General features: G+C 57.6%; 2 protein-coding genes and 1 long non-coding RNA gene across 15 annotated transcripts in view; 1 reads left to right on the top strand and 2 right to left on the bottom strand.

Annotated features, from left to right (window-relative positions):
* Positions 1–436: 436 nt before the first annotated feature.
* Positions 437–4,541, bottom strand: LOC103880322. Its single transcript, XR_641281.3, has 3 exons — positions 3,830–4,541; positions 2,791–2,938; positions 437–580 (listed from the first exon to the last, which is right to left on the bottom strand). It is a non-coding gene; the product is annotated as an uncharacterized LOC103880322 (long non-coding RNA).
* A 234-nt stretch (positions 4,542–4,775) lies between these two features.
* SNN (stannin) lies at positions 4,776–15,445 on the top strand. 3 transcript variants are annotated; one of them, XM_031658465.1, is made up of 3 exons: positions 4,881–4,899; positions 10,521–10,625; positions 12,263–15,445. In XM_031658465.1, the coding sequence occupies exon 3, from the start codon at positions 12,348–12,350 to the stop codon at positions 12,612–12,614; it is 267 nt and encodes an 88-aa protein (XP_031514325.1). In that variant the 5' UTR covers positions 4,881–4,899; positions 10,521–10,625; positions 12,263–12,347; the 3' UTR covers positions 12,615–15,445. The 3 variants fall into 3 exon arrangements, with proteins under 3 accessions (XP_003916601.1, XP_031514325.1, XP_009194278.1); XM_009196014.4 differs by lacking the exon at positions 4,881–4,899 and adding an exon at positions 10,054–10,403; XM_003916552.4 differs by lacking the exon at positions 10,521–10,625 and having other exon boundaries at positions 4,776–4,899.
* Positions 15,368–16,176, bottom strand: part of TXNDC11 (thioredoxin domain containing 11) — a 65,985-nt gene continuing 65,176 nt past the window's right edge. For all 11 annotated transcript variants that reach the window (XM_031658464.1, XM_031658455.1, XM_021931764.2 and 8 more), the window contains one exon: positions 15,368–16,126. In XM_031658464.1, coding sequence (XP_031514324.1) covers positions 15,484–16,126 — 643 coding nt within the window. In that variant the 3' untranslated portion in view covers positions 15,368–15,483. The remainder of the gene's footprint in view (positions 16,127–16,176) is intronic.

Here is a 16,176-nt window from a genome sequence, read left to right as displayed (position 1 = left end):
TCCCAGCACCTTGGGAGGCCAAAGAGGATGGATCACTGAGGTCAGGAGTTCGAGACCAGGGTGACCAACATGGAAAAACCCCGTCTCTACTAAAAATACCAAAAAAATTAGCCAGCGGTGGTGGCTGGCATCTGTAATCCCAGCTGCTTGGGAGGCTGAGGCAGGAGAATCGCTTGAACCCGGGAGGCAGAGGTTGCAGTGAGCCAAGATTGCACCACTGCACTCCAGCCTGGGCGACAAGAGCAAGACTCTATCTCAAAAAAAAAAAAGGAAAGAAAGAAAAAGAAAATAATAAAATTAGCCCAGTGTGGAGGCACACCTGTAGTCCCAACTACTCGGGAGGCTGAGACAGTAGGATTGCTTGAGCCTGGATGGCAGAGGATGCAGTGAGCCAAGATCACGCCACTGCACTCCAGTCTGGATGACAGAGTGAGATCCTGTCTCAAACAAAAACAAAACAAAACGAAAAGCTGAGTGGGGTCACACACACCTGTGGTCCTAGCTACTCAAGAGGCTGAAGTGGGAGGATCCGGGGAGGTCAAGACGGCAGTAAGCAGTGATTGTGCCACTGGACTCCAGCCTGAGTGAAAAAAAATCAAGACCCTGCCTCAAAACCAAAGAAAATAAGAAATAAAAAGCAATGGGTATGTCATTACCATATACAGAAACACAATACCCACATCATACACAGAAGGTAACTGAAACATACACACACAGAAACCCACACATTGTTCAATTCTAGCTGCAGAGTGTCAACTGCCCGGGATTCTGAGTCTGAGGTCTGTGCTCTCTCGAGGACGTAAGGGGGCTGAGCCAGCCTTACAGAGATGCTCAGGCCACACTAGCAGCAAGGGAGGCCTTGCCCCTAGAATGGGAGCTGCTACGGGTTTCCGAGCTGGGTGATGTCCTCTTTTCCTTCCACCTAACCTCACCCTGCAGACCTCACCAGTGGTTCACATCTCACCCTTCATGAAAAATCCCCTCTGGCCACGCAGTTTTCATTTTGTTCTCAGGCCTGGATCCCCTATATAGATGCCCCAGGAGCAGAGGCCTGCCCACCCGAGCAGGGAGTCCCAGCTGTAGAGTCTCCCTTGAGGCTGAGGCCTCTCCACCCCCGAGCAATATCCTTCCTTGTCCTGGCCCTTATAGCGGATAGGGGAGTGGGGAGAGGGCCAGGCTGGCACAGGGCACACCAGCTGGACCCCAGCAAGCCCAGGGAGCTGGGGTGAGCTCATCCCAAGTCCTTAATCATCTTCCTGGCTAATGAGCATCCGAGAATCTCCATCCCATTCTATAAGGACGAAACCCCCGGGATGTAAGGCCAGATGTCACCACAGAGGGAGGTAGAGGAAATGGGCTTGGGGGAAGGGCGCGATACTTCCTGCCTCCTCTTTGTCGGGGAGAGAAAGGTGGGACTGCAGCAAGCAGTTTGGGTCGTGGTTAAGTGCAGGATCCTGTACCCTGTCTCATGGGCTCCAATGCAGGCTTGGAGCCCACTACTCTGTGACTTTCAGCAAGTGACTTCCCCATTGCTGCTCAAAGTGCATTCCCGAATTATCACCACCACTCGGGAACTTTTTGAAAAATGGGATTTAAAGTAGCAGTGGCTCAAGCCTGAAATCCCAGCACTTTGGGAGGCCGAGGCAGGCGAGGATCACGGAGTCAGAGTCCCGAGACCATCCTGGCTAACACGGTGAAACCCCGTCTCTACTAAGAAATACAAAACAGCCGGGGGCCGAGGTGGTGGGCCTGTAGTCCCAGCTTCTTTCGGGAGGCTGAGGCGGATAGCGTGAACCGGGAGGCGGAGCTTAGGTGAGAGCTGAGATCAGCCCTGCACTCCAGCCTGGGCGACAGCGAGACTCCGTCTCAAAAGAAAAATGCAGGATTTCGGGCTTAGATCTACTGGGTCAGAAGCTGGATATTTTATTTTATTTTACTTTATTTATTTTATTTTGAGACCGGGCTCAGCTCACTCTGTCACCCAAGCTGGAGTGCAATGGTGTAATCACAGCTCACTGCAGCCTCAACCTCCCAGGGTCAAGGAATCCTCCTACTTCAGCCTCCCCAGTACCTGGGACTACAGGCACACAACGCCACGGCCAGCTAACTTTTCTTTTTTAGAGATGAGGGTCTCACTACATTTCCAAGGCTGTTCTCAAACTCCTGGGCTCAAGCCATCCCCCTGCCTTGGCATTCCCCAAAGTGCTGAGATTACAGGTGTGAGCCACCGCACCCGGCCTCATCTCCATTTTTCAGATGAAAAAACTGAGGCACAGAAATGTTCGGCTGTTTTTCCAAAACCACCCAGCAGGAAAGGCTGGAATCTGGCAATCTGACTCTCAGCTTCTATGCCATGCTGAATCTCCCTCACTATTTCCCCCCCAGAATCTTTCCCCTCTAAGTGTCCCTGCCTCCTCTGTCATCATGTTGCCAGTCCTGGCCCTGAGTCACCTCCCAGGTCCTCACTGCCTTCATACTTTGCTTTAACTTATTTGTTCTTTCCCAAACACATTGATTTAAAAAGCAGTGGGGGCAGGGTGCATTGGCAGAGACTAATGAGGTCTCTGCCAACTTGAGGCAGGGACCACAGAAGCTGCTGGAACTGGCTTTGTGGGAAGAACCTATTTCCTTCCACTCTGGGCTCTCAGGTGTAGCTGATGGGGCAGCAGCTGGGCAGACATGGGTGCGGAGCTGTCCTGAGATGCCTGGCGCTGGACTGTGGGGCAGCTGGCTGAAGTTGGGCTCTCCTCTGCCTTTCTGTCCTACCTTCCTGCACGACTCCCAGCTCACCTCCTGGGCCTGGCTTCCTGGCTAGGCTGCCGCTGGACCTGGAGTTCTGCAGTCTGATCGTTCATTCATTCAGCATCCATGTATTCAGCAGACACTGTGTGTCAGGCACTGTTCTGGAGACACAGCAGTGACTGCAATACACCTGGTACTGGGAGAGAAGACCAAACGTTCATCACACATTGTCAAAAATATACAGTTTCACAATGGGCAGGCTGGGCATGGTGGCTCATGCCTCTAATCCCAGCATTTTGAGAGGCCGGGGCAGGAGGATCACCCAGGAGTTTGAGATCAGCTTAGGCAACAAAGAGAGACCCCCATCTCTACAAATAATTAAAAAGCTAGCCGGGCATGGTGGCATGCGCCTGTAGTCTCAGCTACCTGGGAGGCTGAGGTAGGAGGATCGCTTGAGCCCAGGAGTTCAAGGTTACAGTTAGCTATGAGTGCACCACTGTACTCCAGTCTGGGCGACAGAGCAAGACCTTGTCTCTAAAAAAGAAAAAAAAATAGCTTTGTCAAATCCGCCCACATTCATAGATACAGGCTGAGTGGGAGGATGGCTTGAGCCCAGGAAGGAGTTGGATGGAGGCTGTAATTGCACCACTGCACTCCAGCCTGAGTGACAGACCAAGACCCCGTCTCAAAAGCAAAACCAAAAACCCCAAGGCAGCTCCCCTTGGCTAGGCGATCAGGGAGGGCCCTCCTGAGGAAGGGGCATTTAAGCTGAGATCGGGAAGATGAAGTAGAAGAGTTCCAGCTGCAGGGAACCACACAGGCAAAGGCCTGGCGGTGGAAAAGCCTTGGTGCACCGGGCGCAGGAAAGAAAACCCAGCCAGGCTGAGTGGAGGGAGTGAGGGCCTGGCTACCTTGGCCTCGTGAGCCCAACCCTCCATGCTCTTCCAAAGCCTTCTGCTTGAGAATGGGAAAGAAGTTTCCAGCAAATAAGGCCCCCGCTCCCGGAAGGAGGTCCCACCTCGACCTTACCCCCTCCTGTCTTCTCAAGTCCCCTGGGACACAGAGGCCTTGAAGGACCCACCCTCACCCCTTCTGTGGGTCCCAGGGCTGGGGTGTCCTCTCGTTGATGGCTTTTTTGGGGTGGATGAGTGGAGATTACTCCAGTAACTGGCGCTCCTGTCTTCCCAGGCAGACAGGCCTGGCCTCAAATCCCCTCTTCATCAGGAGCAGGCTGTGGGACTTCAGCTCTGTGGAGCCTCGGGTTCCTTATCTGTAAAATGGGAGGATTCTTTCTTCCGGAGTCATCTTAATAAAATGTGTTGGGCTGTTTATACAGGACAGGCAGGCATTTGGTGGGGGCCAAACCACCGGGTTATCATGCTAAAAATAACCATGATTATAGATGGCCGAGGGGTGCAAATGCCTCACAGCCCCATTCCGCAGAGGAATGAGAGCTTCGTCAGGGCCTGGACCTTGTCTAGCTCGTGGCTGCTCCCACGACGACTGGCGTGGCAGGCACGTGGTCAGTGTTCCGCCATCGACTGACTGGGCGGATGAATGATAGATACATAAATGAATTCGCGAACGAATTCCCAGCTTCCTCTGGAAGCAAGGTCATTCACCTCAGCGGTCGCGCCTCTCCCCTGTCCCGGATTCCCCACCACTCTCAGCTCTCGGGGAGTATGCAGCACTCTTCGGTGCGGCGTGCCTCAGTTTCCTCTGCTGTAAGCGGGCGGGACCAGGGCAGCCTGCGGGGGTCAGGATGAAGCTGGCGGAGGAAGGGCGCCTGTAGAGGGGCCCCGTACCCATGGGCGCCCAATCCGCGCTCTCCAGGGCCGAGCCCGCCCCCCGCCCCCGCCCCCGCCCCGCCCCGCCCCCAGCCCCGCCCCGCCCGCTGCGCGCAGCCCCCGCCCCACCGTCCGTCGGCCCCGAGCGCACGTGACTCCGCCCCGGCCCGCCCCGCCCCGCCGTCCCAGCGCGGGCTCCCATTGGCTTCTCTGGGAGGCTCCGCCCCCAGCCGGGGAGGTGCCGGGCCCCGCCCGCCGCAGCGCGGGGCTCCTGCGTCCGGAGTGCGCGGCTGCCGGACCGGGCGGGCGGGCGGAGCCGGGCCCGCGGGGCTGCTGCGGGGCGATCGGGCCGGGCCGCGGCCGCGCCATGGTAAGCCGGGCGGGGCAGGCCGCGCGCTCGGGCCGGGCGGGGGCGCGGGGACCCGGGAGCGGGAAGGGGGCGGCCAGGACGGGGAGGGGCGCGCGCGACGGCGGGGCCGGGGTCTGCGGGCGGGGGAGGGGCGGCCCGGCGGGCGCGGCTCGGGGGAGGGTCCGTTCCAGGGGCCGCGCCCGCGGGCCGGGGTTCTTTGTCAGAGGCGCTGCGGCGAGATCGGGACAAAGGAGGCGGCGGGGGGCGGAGGCCGCTTTGCGGGGATCGCGGTCCGCTCGCCCCCGCCCGTGCAGCCCCCGCCCGTCCGCAGCTACGCGCCCGCCCGCCCGCCTTCCCCCGGCACTTCGGGGTTCTTCAAAATTCTGGGAGCTCCGGGAAGGGCTCCGGAGGATAGGGGTCCAGGTGACGTCCGGCGCCCGTCTCGCGGGTAGGGAAACTGAGTCCGGGCCGCAGCGTTGGGCGCCCTGTTCCATGGGCACTGGCTGCGCGGCGTGGGCATGCTTGGGTCCCGTGGTCCCCGTCCCACACCCCGCCCCCGTCGGGCCGACTCGAGCTACCTCCCCAGCTGCCGTCCCCCGTCCAGCTGTCGCCCCCTGGGCCGAGCCCCCTCCTCCCTGGAGCCTCGCTTTGCTCCTCCGTAGAGTGGGGGAGACGCCGGCGGCGCCGGGCTGGGCGGAACGGGAGGGTGAGTGGAGCGCGCCTGGCACCGCTCCTGCCTAGCCGCCCGCGCTCAGCATTTGGGAGCCGCCGGGGCGCTGTCACCCCTAAGTCCCTAGCACCCAGCCCAGGTCGCCCAGCCCGCCCCAGCGAGGACATCATTGGGGTTCACCTGTCCCCGGCCCCTCAGGCATGCGGGAGAGGAGGTGGGGAGAAGGTGGCATTTTAGAGTCAGGGTCGAAATGCGGGATTTTGGATGCAGGTTGCCTGGGTTTGAATCCCTGCGCGTCTACTTTTGAGCTGTGTGACCTTGGACAATGGACTGAACTTCTCTGAGCCACCGATTTCTGTATCTGCCAAGAGGGAACAGTAATAGCTCAACTGCCCTGTTGTCTTGAGGCAGAAAGGAGACGTCAGTGTGAGCTGTTTATCTCAGTGTCTGGCACATATAATTGCCACCAACTTTCTCCGGCATCTACCAGCAAAGTTGTTTGGCCAAACAGGCCAACCCTGGGCCAGCCTGTGAAAATGTGATTCACAGGGTGGGGGCATGAGCCTCTGGCCTGGGCCGAGGAAGACCCCGACTGACCTTGGGGCAGTCCCGAATCAGAGCTCTGCCGGCTCCCGCTTCCTCTTTTGCCACTGCGGAACCTAGGGGGTTCTGGAGCGAGTTTCCTCTTCTGAGGATGGGGGTGTCGTGGTTCGGGGTGGAGGATGAGATGACACTGGCCAGAGAGCTGGACACAGCCCCATCAGTGTCAGTCCTACTGGCATCCGGCTGTTCTCTGTCCTGGCTTCTGGGGGGCCGGGGCCTTGTGTGATGCGTCCTTGTGTCCCACTGGCTGCCCAGGGCCCAGGGCAGAGCGGACATCCCACCTTGTCCTGGCTGTGTCCAGCAGTGCCCTCTTCTCCCTACAACCCTGTTTTCCCAGTCAGAACCTGGGGCAGGAAATGTTTCTGGTTTGTGAACTGGGGTTCGCTGAAGAGTTTGTTGGCACCCTTGGCAGGTGGCTTTATGGGGGCAGTGTTGAAAGCTCCGTGGGGATGGCTGGCCCCTGTAAGCAGGGCAGCCCTCCTGGCATCTCTCGAGGAGCCTCAGGAGGTGGCGGCTGCCAGCCGGGGGTGTTTTGCTGGTGGTGAGCCCGGTAATGCTCGTGATGTGCCCAGTTGAGTTAGGAGGAGGCAGCGTGTCCCTGGGGAAGGGGTGTTTGTGGCACTGGGCCTAGGCCACGCTCTGTGCCCTCCTGGTCCTGGCGGTGGGCTTGGGGGTCCCTCGGGCTCAGTGTTCTCCCTTTGTCCCTCCTGTAGCACACAGGAAGGTGTAGCTGGTGACATGCAAACCTAGGTGACCTCATGGCCCTTTTGTTTTCACTTTTCTCACCACTTCTTATCCTCCCCATGACCTGGTAGATGAGGTCAGGGACTTGTACCCACTTTGCACATTGAGAAACTGAGGCCAAGAGGAGCAGCTTGCTTGGCTGGGAGGAAGCAGGCCACAAAAGTGAGTGCTGGGCTGGGAGGATGGAGGGGACTTCAGCCTGCTCTGCTGCAGGCTGTGGGCCCCCCGGGCCTAGAGCAAGTGGAGTGGCCTCTAGAGTGGGATCAGGCTCAGACAAGCCAGGGCCCTGGGAGGGAGAGCAGGACAGGAGGATACCCCTCCCCTCACTGGTAGCTGGGGCAGGGACTGTCCATTTGAATGGCTCTGACGGAGTGGGGTTCACCCCTGGCTCTGCCCCCATGCTCCTTGGGTCCCAGTTACTGATCTCTGTGGACCTTGGCAAACCAGGTAGGACAGTGTCAGTAACACCTGCAAGCTTGGGCGGCTGTGGGGAGTGGCTGAGGGCGGTGCGGGCCCCCGCTCACATGGCATGGCTCAGGCTTGTCTTGCTGTTATTATTCCATGGGACGCATGTGGGCTCTGTCAGAAGACAGAGCGTGTCCCGTGCTGCAGTTGAACCCCGCTGGGGTTGTTTGAGGGTGCTGGGGCAGGGGGTTCTGGAGAGCCTGGGCCTTGGAGCTTGCTTTTATGGTGGGTGTGTGGGATCTGAGAGTCAAGACCCCCTTGGCAGAGGATGGCAGGACTGAAGGCACATGGAGCAGGAGGGTGTGTGTTTGGGGGATCCAGATGGCCTTGGGCTTCAAATCCCAAGCAGAGGGGACACTCCAGCCTGCCCAGAGATCGAAGGCCCAGGCTGTGCTCTGGCCCCTAGCCCCTGGCCCCTCTGCACTTGGAAGACGCCCCCTTGGCTCTGCCGGGCTCCGCTCTGGGCTCCCATCCTGCCTTCTGGCTTTTTGCTTCACCTCCCTACATGCACCTCAGTTTCCTCACCTGCCAGATGGAGATGCTAGGGTGAGCAGAGGTGGCCGCAGCCTTGCTGGATCAGATGCTGGTGGGAATGATGGTTGCTGGGTGGGCCAGGATTCCCATGTGCCAGCCTGGGCATCCCCCCAACCCAAGCTGTGGCCCGTCTCTGTTCCCTGCATCCTGTGGGCTTTACTGGATCAGGGCGAGGGGTTACCCAGCTTGCAAGACACAGCTTTGCTCAGAGCGGCTAGAAAGGAAGAGCAGACAGGTGGGGTCCAGCCAGGCACAGGGCTTATGGAGACCTGCTGCCCTCCGTGCTTTGAGTTTCCCTGGGCTCTGCTTCTTGGCCACCCCCTTCCCTCCCTGCCTGCCAGCAAGCATGGAGCCAGCTGCCCCTCCATGGGCTCAGGCCTGCCAGAATCCACTGGCACTCACCGCTCTACCCCCACACTTGGCCTGCGGCCCTCTCCCACTCAATCTGCGGCTTTTCTGAGTCTGTTGGGACAGAACATGGGGACCTGTCCTCAGGGTCCTGGGAGTGCCGGGGTGTCAGGGACCCCCCACCTATGATCCCTGTGAGAACAGGGTCTCCTCTAACTCATCACTATCTGCAGGGTGGGAACACGCAACAGAGATTTACTGAGCACCTACTGTGTACCCGTGCAGGGCAGGGTACAGCTGTGGGTGGGACAGACGGTGCCCTCCTTGGACAGCCTTGGAGTCCAGTGCAGGGAGTGACACAGCAGCCAGAGGACGGCCCTGAGCCTAGAGAAGGGCAGCTAGCAAGGAGAGCAAATGAAGTAGGGCAAGGCTGTAGTGGTGGGGCGTGGGAGGAGGGGCGTCTGGGGCCAGTGGTATGGGAGGGCAGCCTGCAACAGGCGCCTTCTGAGAAAGTCCCGAATAGGAAGGTGCCAGCCATGGGGCAGTCAGGGCAGAGCTGGGAGCGTGAGCTCACAGCGGAGGGTGTGGGGACGCCTAGGGAGGCAGGGAGCTTGGATTCTCTTGTGCTGGGGAGGGTTCCCTGTGGGGATAACGCCATCTCATTTTTGCAAAGATAGTTTGTCAGGAAACATTTGCTGAGTGAATGAAGGAACAGATATGCACTTGGGAGGGCCGGACCACAGGCCAGGTGTGACTGTGGCTCGGTCACTAGGCTCTGTGCTCACGGTGGGGGCAGAGCCCCACATCTGGCCCTGTCCATGCCTCCTGGCCTGGGGTCAGGGTGGCAGACAGGGTTTTGAGGTCACCACTCCTCTTAGAGAATCCCTTTGAGCTGGGGCTGCCTGTTCCTCAGTTTCCTCATTAGTCCTGGGGCCACTGAACTCACGTGCCTCCTGGCCTGCCCACCTGGCTTTGCCCTGCCTACCCCAGGTCATGGTGCCATTGTTTGATTTTCTACTTCCTGTCCCTGAACCACCCCCACCCCCAAACACACACACTTCCCCTTCCGAATTGATACTGACTTGCCTTCCTGTCCAGAAGCCCCAGGGGAGGGCAGGTGCCCCAGCAGGCCCTGTGGACCAGAGGTGCAGGGGAGAGGGAAGCGGGAGGTGGGAGGCACAGGGCAGATTGGTGTTCTCCCTGCAGGGAGAGAACACAGAGGTTGGTAGGGACAGGTGTAGACAGGCTCACCCAGCCATGGTGGGCAGGCTGTCTGTGGAGTCAGAGGGGTCCCCTGTCCAGTCTGGAGGCGTGAGAGAACAGCTAAGTGGGGTTGTGGGACTGGACGGTGGCAGGGGAGAGGCCAGGGTGGTCTGTGCATGCAGGGGACAGAGCAGGGCCACCGGGGAGCTCATGGTCCGCTAGAGGGGGAGGTGGGCGCTAATCAGGTGGCCATGCTCCAGAAGCCAGGGCTACACGCCAAGGCCACTGCTCCGGAGGGAAGGAGCCCGACCTGGACTTCCGGGTTGGGAAGGCTTCCCTGCCAGAGCTGATGTTAACCGGTTCAGGGTTTCTTTCTGCAGCCAGGCCATCTGTGTGGTGGGGGCTGCCCTGTGCACTGTAAGTGCCAGCAGCATCCATGGTCTCCCTACTAGATGCCAGGATTGCCACCTGCCCCCAGTTGTGACAACCAGAATTGGTGCCAGACATGGCCAGATGTCCCCAGGGTGGGGGCAGAGTGGCCCCCAGTTGAGAACCACTGAACAAGGGTAAGCCGCCAGAACATTCTGGGCAGGGGCAACAGCCTGGGCCAGGGCCTGGTGGGAGGGTTCGTGGGGGGTCAGCGTGGCTGGTGAGCAGGGCATACTGGGGATGTGTAGTGTTCGGTCCTGCAGGTCATTGTGAGGACTTGGAAGGTGTCCTGGCTGCAGTGGCCCCTGAGGGTAGACAGGGAGATCCTTAGCGCCTGCAGCAGCCTAGCTCCTGGAGTCAGGGGGAAGGCAGTGGAATGGAGGGAGGGCGCCTCCTCTGCCTAGGGCCTCTGCAGAAGCTGCCCGTTTCCCGGTTCCTGGTCCCTGGTCCCTGGACAGATGCTGGGGGCGTTGACTTAACTGCCCTTGACCTTCAGGCAAACCTCGCTTCTGGGGAACCTCCTGGTTGGGTAAGAATCATTTCTCCTTAAGGCTGCTGTTCCTCAAGGACGCAGCAGGTTTGACCCTGTTTGGAGGGAAAATCTTCCAGTGCCGTCTGCCTGCGCTGATGTCAATCTTATCCAAAGGGAACAAAAAGAAGCCAGACGTCTCATTCTGAGTGCCGACCGCACGCCCAGTCCTGTGTGGAACGCGTCCCCGGCCTGTCCTCATCCTCCCTGACCCTGGGCGCAGTAAGCGTTTGCTCTGTTTGTGGCGAGTGAGGCAGGAGAGGGAAGAAAGTGCGGGCCAGAGAACCTGCCAGCATCAGCACTGCGGGGCAGCAGAGGCAAAGCCCTGGCCTCAGCAGTCTCACTGGCTGTGCCTTGGGTGTCACCTAGAGGGCTGACAGGGCGCCTGGAGCCGGGGACTCTTAGACCTTATGTGCATTCCACAGCCACACTGTCCTCAGCCACTCAGCAGGACCACCCCCGGGTGAACTCCGTGGCTTGGCCAGGTGGAGATGGTGGTCCCAGCCCTCCAACTTCTGGCATCATTCCTTCAATATGCGGAGCACAGGCTTGGCCTGGCCTGGGAGGGGCCTCGTCCCCGCCCCCACCCAAATCAGCTGGTGCCCCGACTCCTGGCACTTGCGGGGGGACCCTCTCCGCCTTCAGAGCCTTAGCCCTCACTGTGCTCCCTGCCAGGAACACTCTTCCCCATCAGCACCACCTCCCTGCCTCTCACCTGCCCACCCAAGTTAGCATCTTGGCATCTGGTCACTGTGTTCCTGACAATGGCACCCTGCATTGCAAGTGATGGGCATTTGGGGTACTAACCAGGTGCAGTCTGGCTCCCGCACTAGATGCTAAGCACCATCAGGGAGGGAGCCTCTGTCCCACCCTCCCTGCCTCCCTGAAACTCTCCCAAGTGCCTGTCTTCATCTCCCAGGACACTCTACCCTGTTGCTTGCTTGGTTGGCCTCCGTCCAAACCACACAAGGGAATCTGCCGCCCAGCTTCTTTCTCAGATGGTGTGCCGCGTTCCAGGGGTCTTCCCAGGCCAGCTGCAGTGTCTGGTGACAAAGGCTGTTGTCCACTATACCCTCTCACAGGTGTCCCCAAAGGACCTGCCTGTTCCGTATACGATGCCTGTTTGGGAGAGGGGCTGATGTCATTTCTTTTTTGTTTTTTTTTTGGAGATACTCTTGCTCTTGTTGCCCAGGCTGGAGGGCTAGAGTGTAGTGGCGTGATCTCGGCTCACTGCAACGTCTGCCTCCCAGCTTCAAGCAATTCTCATGCCTCAGCCTCCCAAGTAACTGGGATTACAGGCATGTGCCACCATGCCCAGCTAATTTTTGTATTTTAGTAGATACGCGGTTTCACTATGTTGGCCAGGCTGGTCTTAAACTCCTGGGCTCAAGTGATCTGCCCGCCTCAGCCTCCTAAAGTGCTGGAATTACAGGCATGAGCCACTGCGCCTGGCCATTTCTCTGCTTTCAAACCCCCATCTCTGGCCATTAGGAGGCCCTGGCTCCCCTCAGTCCCTGAGTGGTCATGAACACTGAGTGGGGGGCTGGGCTTCCCAAAGGCGTACCTTCAGCAGAAGAACCTGAACCGTGCCTGGCCCTCTGGCATTCTTTGCTGCAGCTGTCACTGTCACAGTGTTCTGCAGCCAGCGAGGGTGACTCGCCTGCCTGGTACAGCAGCACTCTTGGGGTTTCAAAGGTCATGAGCAGGAGCTGGGTGAGGACGGGCAAGCAGACACCTTCGAACACCGGCCAATATGCTTTTTGGCAGGGTGAGGGTGGGACGGGCAGGTCTGAGAACAATTAAAAATAGACCACGTGTTAGTGCCAACCGCAGCTCGTTCAACCTGCTTTGTCTTTCAGGACTCCCGTGTCCAGCCTGAGTTCCAGCCTCACTGAGTGGCCACCCCCAAAGCGCTTCCATCCGAGGAAGCCCCCAGCACTGACCATGTCTATTATGGACCACAGCCCCACCACGGGCGTGGTCACAGTCATCGTCATCCTCATTGCCATCGCGGCCCTGGGGGCCTTGATCCTGGGCTGCTGGTGCTACCTGCGGCTGCAGCGCATCAGCCAGTCAGAGGACGAGGAGAGCATCGTGGGGGATGGGGAGACCAAGGAACCCTTCCTGCTGGTGCAGTATTCGGCCAAGGGACCGTGCGTGGAGAGAAAGGCCAAGCTGATGACTCCCAACGGCCCGGAAGTCCACGGCTGAGCCAGGATGCGAGGCTCCTGGTCCTGTTTGCAGCCGGCCGAGAGGCGCTGGGAGGGGCAAAACCACATGGACGCGCTGCTGTCTGAGAGGAAGGGCTGACACTTGCTGGCATGGCCTCTGCGGGCTTCGTCATCGCATGCACTGATGCCCGGGGACCTGGCTGTCCTGGGCTTCGCCTCGGCCTCCGGGTGAGGCTGCCCATTGCAGGCACTGGGCAGGCCTGACCTTGCTGGGTCTCATGGCCCTGTAGCGCTTTTGTTACTTGAATGTCTAGCTGAGCCTGTTTTTGATGGAGCTACTACTGTAATGCGTGAACTAACAAACCTGTGAACTGTAAATAAGCCCCTGGAAGCACGTGCTTAAGCCCTTTTGCTGATTTTTAAAAATATCATCTAGCGCACACGGGACTGGTTTGATTCTGGCTGTACTAATGACAAGCTGAGTCAAGACCCTGGAGGGTCATAGGCTTGTAAAGGCCCACGCCGCACTCGGCAAGGGTCTCTCATGTGTGTCCGTCTGTGTGTATATCAAGGAAATGAGATGCCAGTTTGGGGTCTCGTGGCTGACCAGTTGGGGTGCTTGGGTGATCTCTGCTTGGTTAGTCATGGGTGGAAGAAGAACCACACCCCCCACACCCCTCTGTTCTTTCTCCAGATAGACTCACTTGTTAAATAGCAGTTTTGTTGAGTGGAGTTACTGCAGGGAAGCTACTGGACCTGCCTGGGAGCCAGTGAAGGGCGAGTCAGGGCACGTGTCCCAGAGGCTGCCAGCGTCCTTGTAGCAGAGCAGTTTCTTGCCGCTTTGGTCTTCAGCATGCCGAGTCCCCCATCCTGAGTGCAGGCTTCGCTGAAATTGCTCTGGTCCTCGTAGAACCTGTGGTGGCTACTTTTGGTCTGAAACCCAGCTGGCCCAGCAAAGAGAAAAGGTTGTATGTTTTGTATTGGTATTTCCTATTTTCTGCACTGGAGGGGAGGGGACTGTTGAGGTTCTGTCTTTTTTCTTTTTTTCCTCTTACCTTTTTACACCAGTTGGCTTCCTTTCCTCTCTGATGACTGCCTGCCTGTGGGGTCCTGACTTCACTTTCCTCAGTGGGTCTCCAGTCCCCTAACCCAGCTCTGAAGGCACTTAGGACCCAGGGAACATTTCTTGCATGCACATTCCCACAAGAGCCACCAGACTGCTTCCTGCTAGCCTGTGCTTGCGGCAGGGAGCCGGGGCAGGGCAGAGGTGAACTTTAAGTTCAGGACTTGTCTGTCCCACAGGTGGCTCTCGGGTGAGCTAGCATCTCCACAGCCTGTCTTCAAGGCCTCCCTTGTGTACACTTCAGTGAGTGAGCTCACTTCGATTTTTAATCCCACCACCATAAGCACATACTAATTTTATTTATGATTCAAACATGACTCGTGCCGGCCATCCCTGTAATAGATGGAAGGTCAGCCCGGGCTTAACCACACAGAGCACTGGCCCTTAATGCCTGAGCTCAGAGCTCTGGCCTCCTGCTCAGACTGAAGGCACCTCCTCTGGCCTCACCTAAGCCTCTTCTAAAATACGTGTTGAATGAATCCATGTTCTGGAACCCTGAGGGCGGGAGAAGTAGGGAGGACTTTGTTTAAGCAGCATACACCTAAATTGGGGGTTTAAACATTTAAGTAGGAGCTTGGGGTGGGAAGAGGGACGGCTGGCTGGGCCATCTGAGCAAAAGGTAGTAATGAAACACCTCAGTTGGGCTCTTGAGATTCCTTAGGAAGCAGGAGAAGCAACACCTCTGGCTACTCTGGTGTGGCCAAGTTCAGAGGAGGTGGTGGTGGGGCAGGCGTGATGTCAGCAGAAGCCCTGCAGGCTGGGTGGGCAGGACGTGTGGTTGGGGCCACTGAAACTAGGTCTAGGAGGGAGAACAGAAGTTCCAAAGGTGCCGACTGAAGATGGGGGAAAAGGTTTGCTTTGGTGAGTGAGAAAAGGCTGGGTGTGTGATCCATCCCCTCACGTTTCAGAACTTCCAGGCTTTCTACCTCGACTCTCACCGCAGCCAGCACATACACCTAGGCTGTTTTTCTTTCCTCCACACCCGAGGGACACAGGAGCAGCTAGGATCTGCATTTTCAGGTTCCGAGCCTGACCCCTGGAACTGACCAGTGCTCGACTGTCAGACTTGGCCTATGGTTTTGACCTTGCCAGTGAAGTTTCAGTTTTGAAGTGATTAAATGTCACTTTCTCATCAGTTTCACTTCTGGAGGTTTTCCGATCCCACTCCCTGGTGGCAGGGATGTACCTGGGAGTTTGAATCAGGCCCATTTGAGCGTGGTAGCCGTGTTGGGTGAAGGTCAGGGGCTCAGTGAGGCACTGGGGGGGTTTTCAGGAGGAAAATGAAAATGGCTGTACAACCAGTGAACCACATCATAGCTCTCACTGTTCTTATTTTTCAATAGCTTTTTTTTTAGCATAGACACCAGAGCCACATTCAAATGGCTTAGTAGGTTATGACCTCTCTTTGAATTATTTCTGAATGCCCAACTGTTGCATTCAAGTTTTCTGACTAATCAAGAAATTAAGCATTCATCCTTCGTATCACTGCAGAAGCAACAGTGGGGGGACAGGGAGGGAACTCTTGACACTGAGCCACTAAAATATGGACTAATTTTTTGGACAAATCTTCAAACGGACTGTGCTACTGTTTTTGTTTCAAAGCTACCAAGTTTGTGCAATAAGTGGAAGGGATGTCATCTCTCTTCAATAAATGCTGAATGACATTCAAGTTGATTTTCTAGACCACTGAGAAAATCTTTATTTACAATAAATTTCAATAAAATTTGCATAAATATATTCCCAATGTACAATTTTCACCTCTGATTTCTTCACGTCATTTAAAAAGTTAGTCTGTCCTGTTCTCGTTATTCCTTTCAGACACCAGTGTGGCACTGACGTTGGCAGGTGGAGGGGAACTGCCAGGGAGCTGGGGGGTGCCTGAGGGCTCCGGCTGCTTGGGGCGGACCTCTTTCCGGGTCGCCAGGCTTTCAGCTCCATCCCTGCCTTCCAGTTTCCTCTCCATGGTCGCCACCAGGATCTTGAGCCATGTGTTCTCGGTGAGGAGGTTTTCCGAGGCATCAGCCAGCTCCTGTAGCTTGCGGGCCAGCTCCTGCAGCTCGCCTGTCTTCTGCTCGTAGAGGGCCTGCAGCTGCTCACTGTGGGCGCGGAGCAGGCTGTGCTGCTCCTCCAGGGCTCGCTGCTGCCGCCGCAGCCGGTGCTCATCTCTGCGGGCGCTGGAGAGCTGGGACTCTACCTGCACTTGTGCTCGCTGGAGGCTGCTTATTTCTGCTCTCAGTTTCTGGATCTCTCTCTCCAAGTGGGAGATGTGCCCCCGCTGTAAGACTGCCTCGCTCTGAAGACACTCCTTGGTAGGATAGTTAGCCATGTTCTGGGGGCTGGAAGCAGGATCTGAGTGATGCAAAATGAACTTCAACAGGTTTGGAAGGGTGATGGGGAGGTCTTCAGGGTATTTCACACTTAGGTCCTTTCTGGAGAGAAAGGGAAAGGAAGCAAAGACGGGAGTCATACCAACACAATT

Source organism: Papio anubis, chromosome 18 (assembly GCF_008728515.1).
Source record: "Papio anubis isolate 15944 chromosome 18, Panubis1.0, whole genome shotgun sequence".
NCBI lineage: Eukaryota > Metazoa > Chordata > Mammalia > Primates > Cercopithecidae > Papio > Papio anubis.
Note: the sequence above shows the minus strand (reverse complement) of the source record. Positions and strands in the feature narration are given on the sequence as shown.

Coding starts and splice junctions, on each gene's coding strand:
- SNN (XM_003916552.4), top strand. CDS start 12,348: ATGTCTATTATGGACCACAGCCCCACCACGGGCGTGGTCACAGTCATC.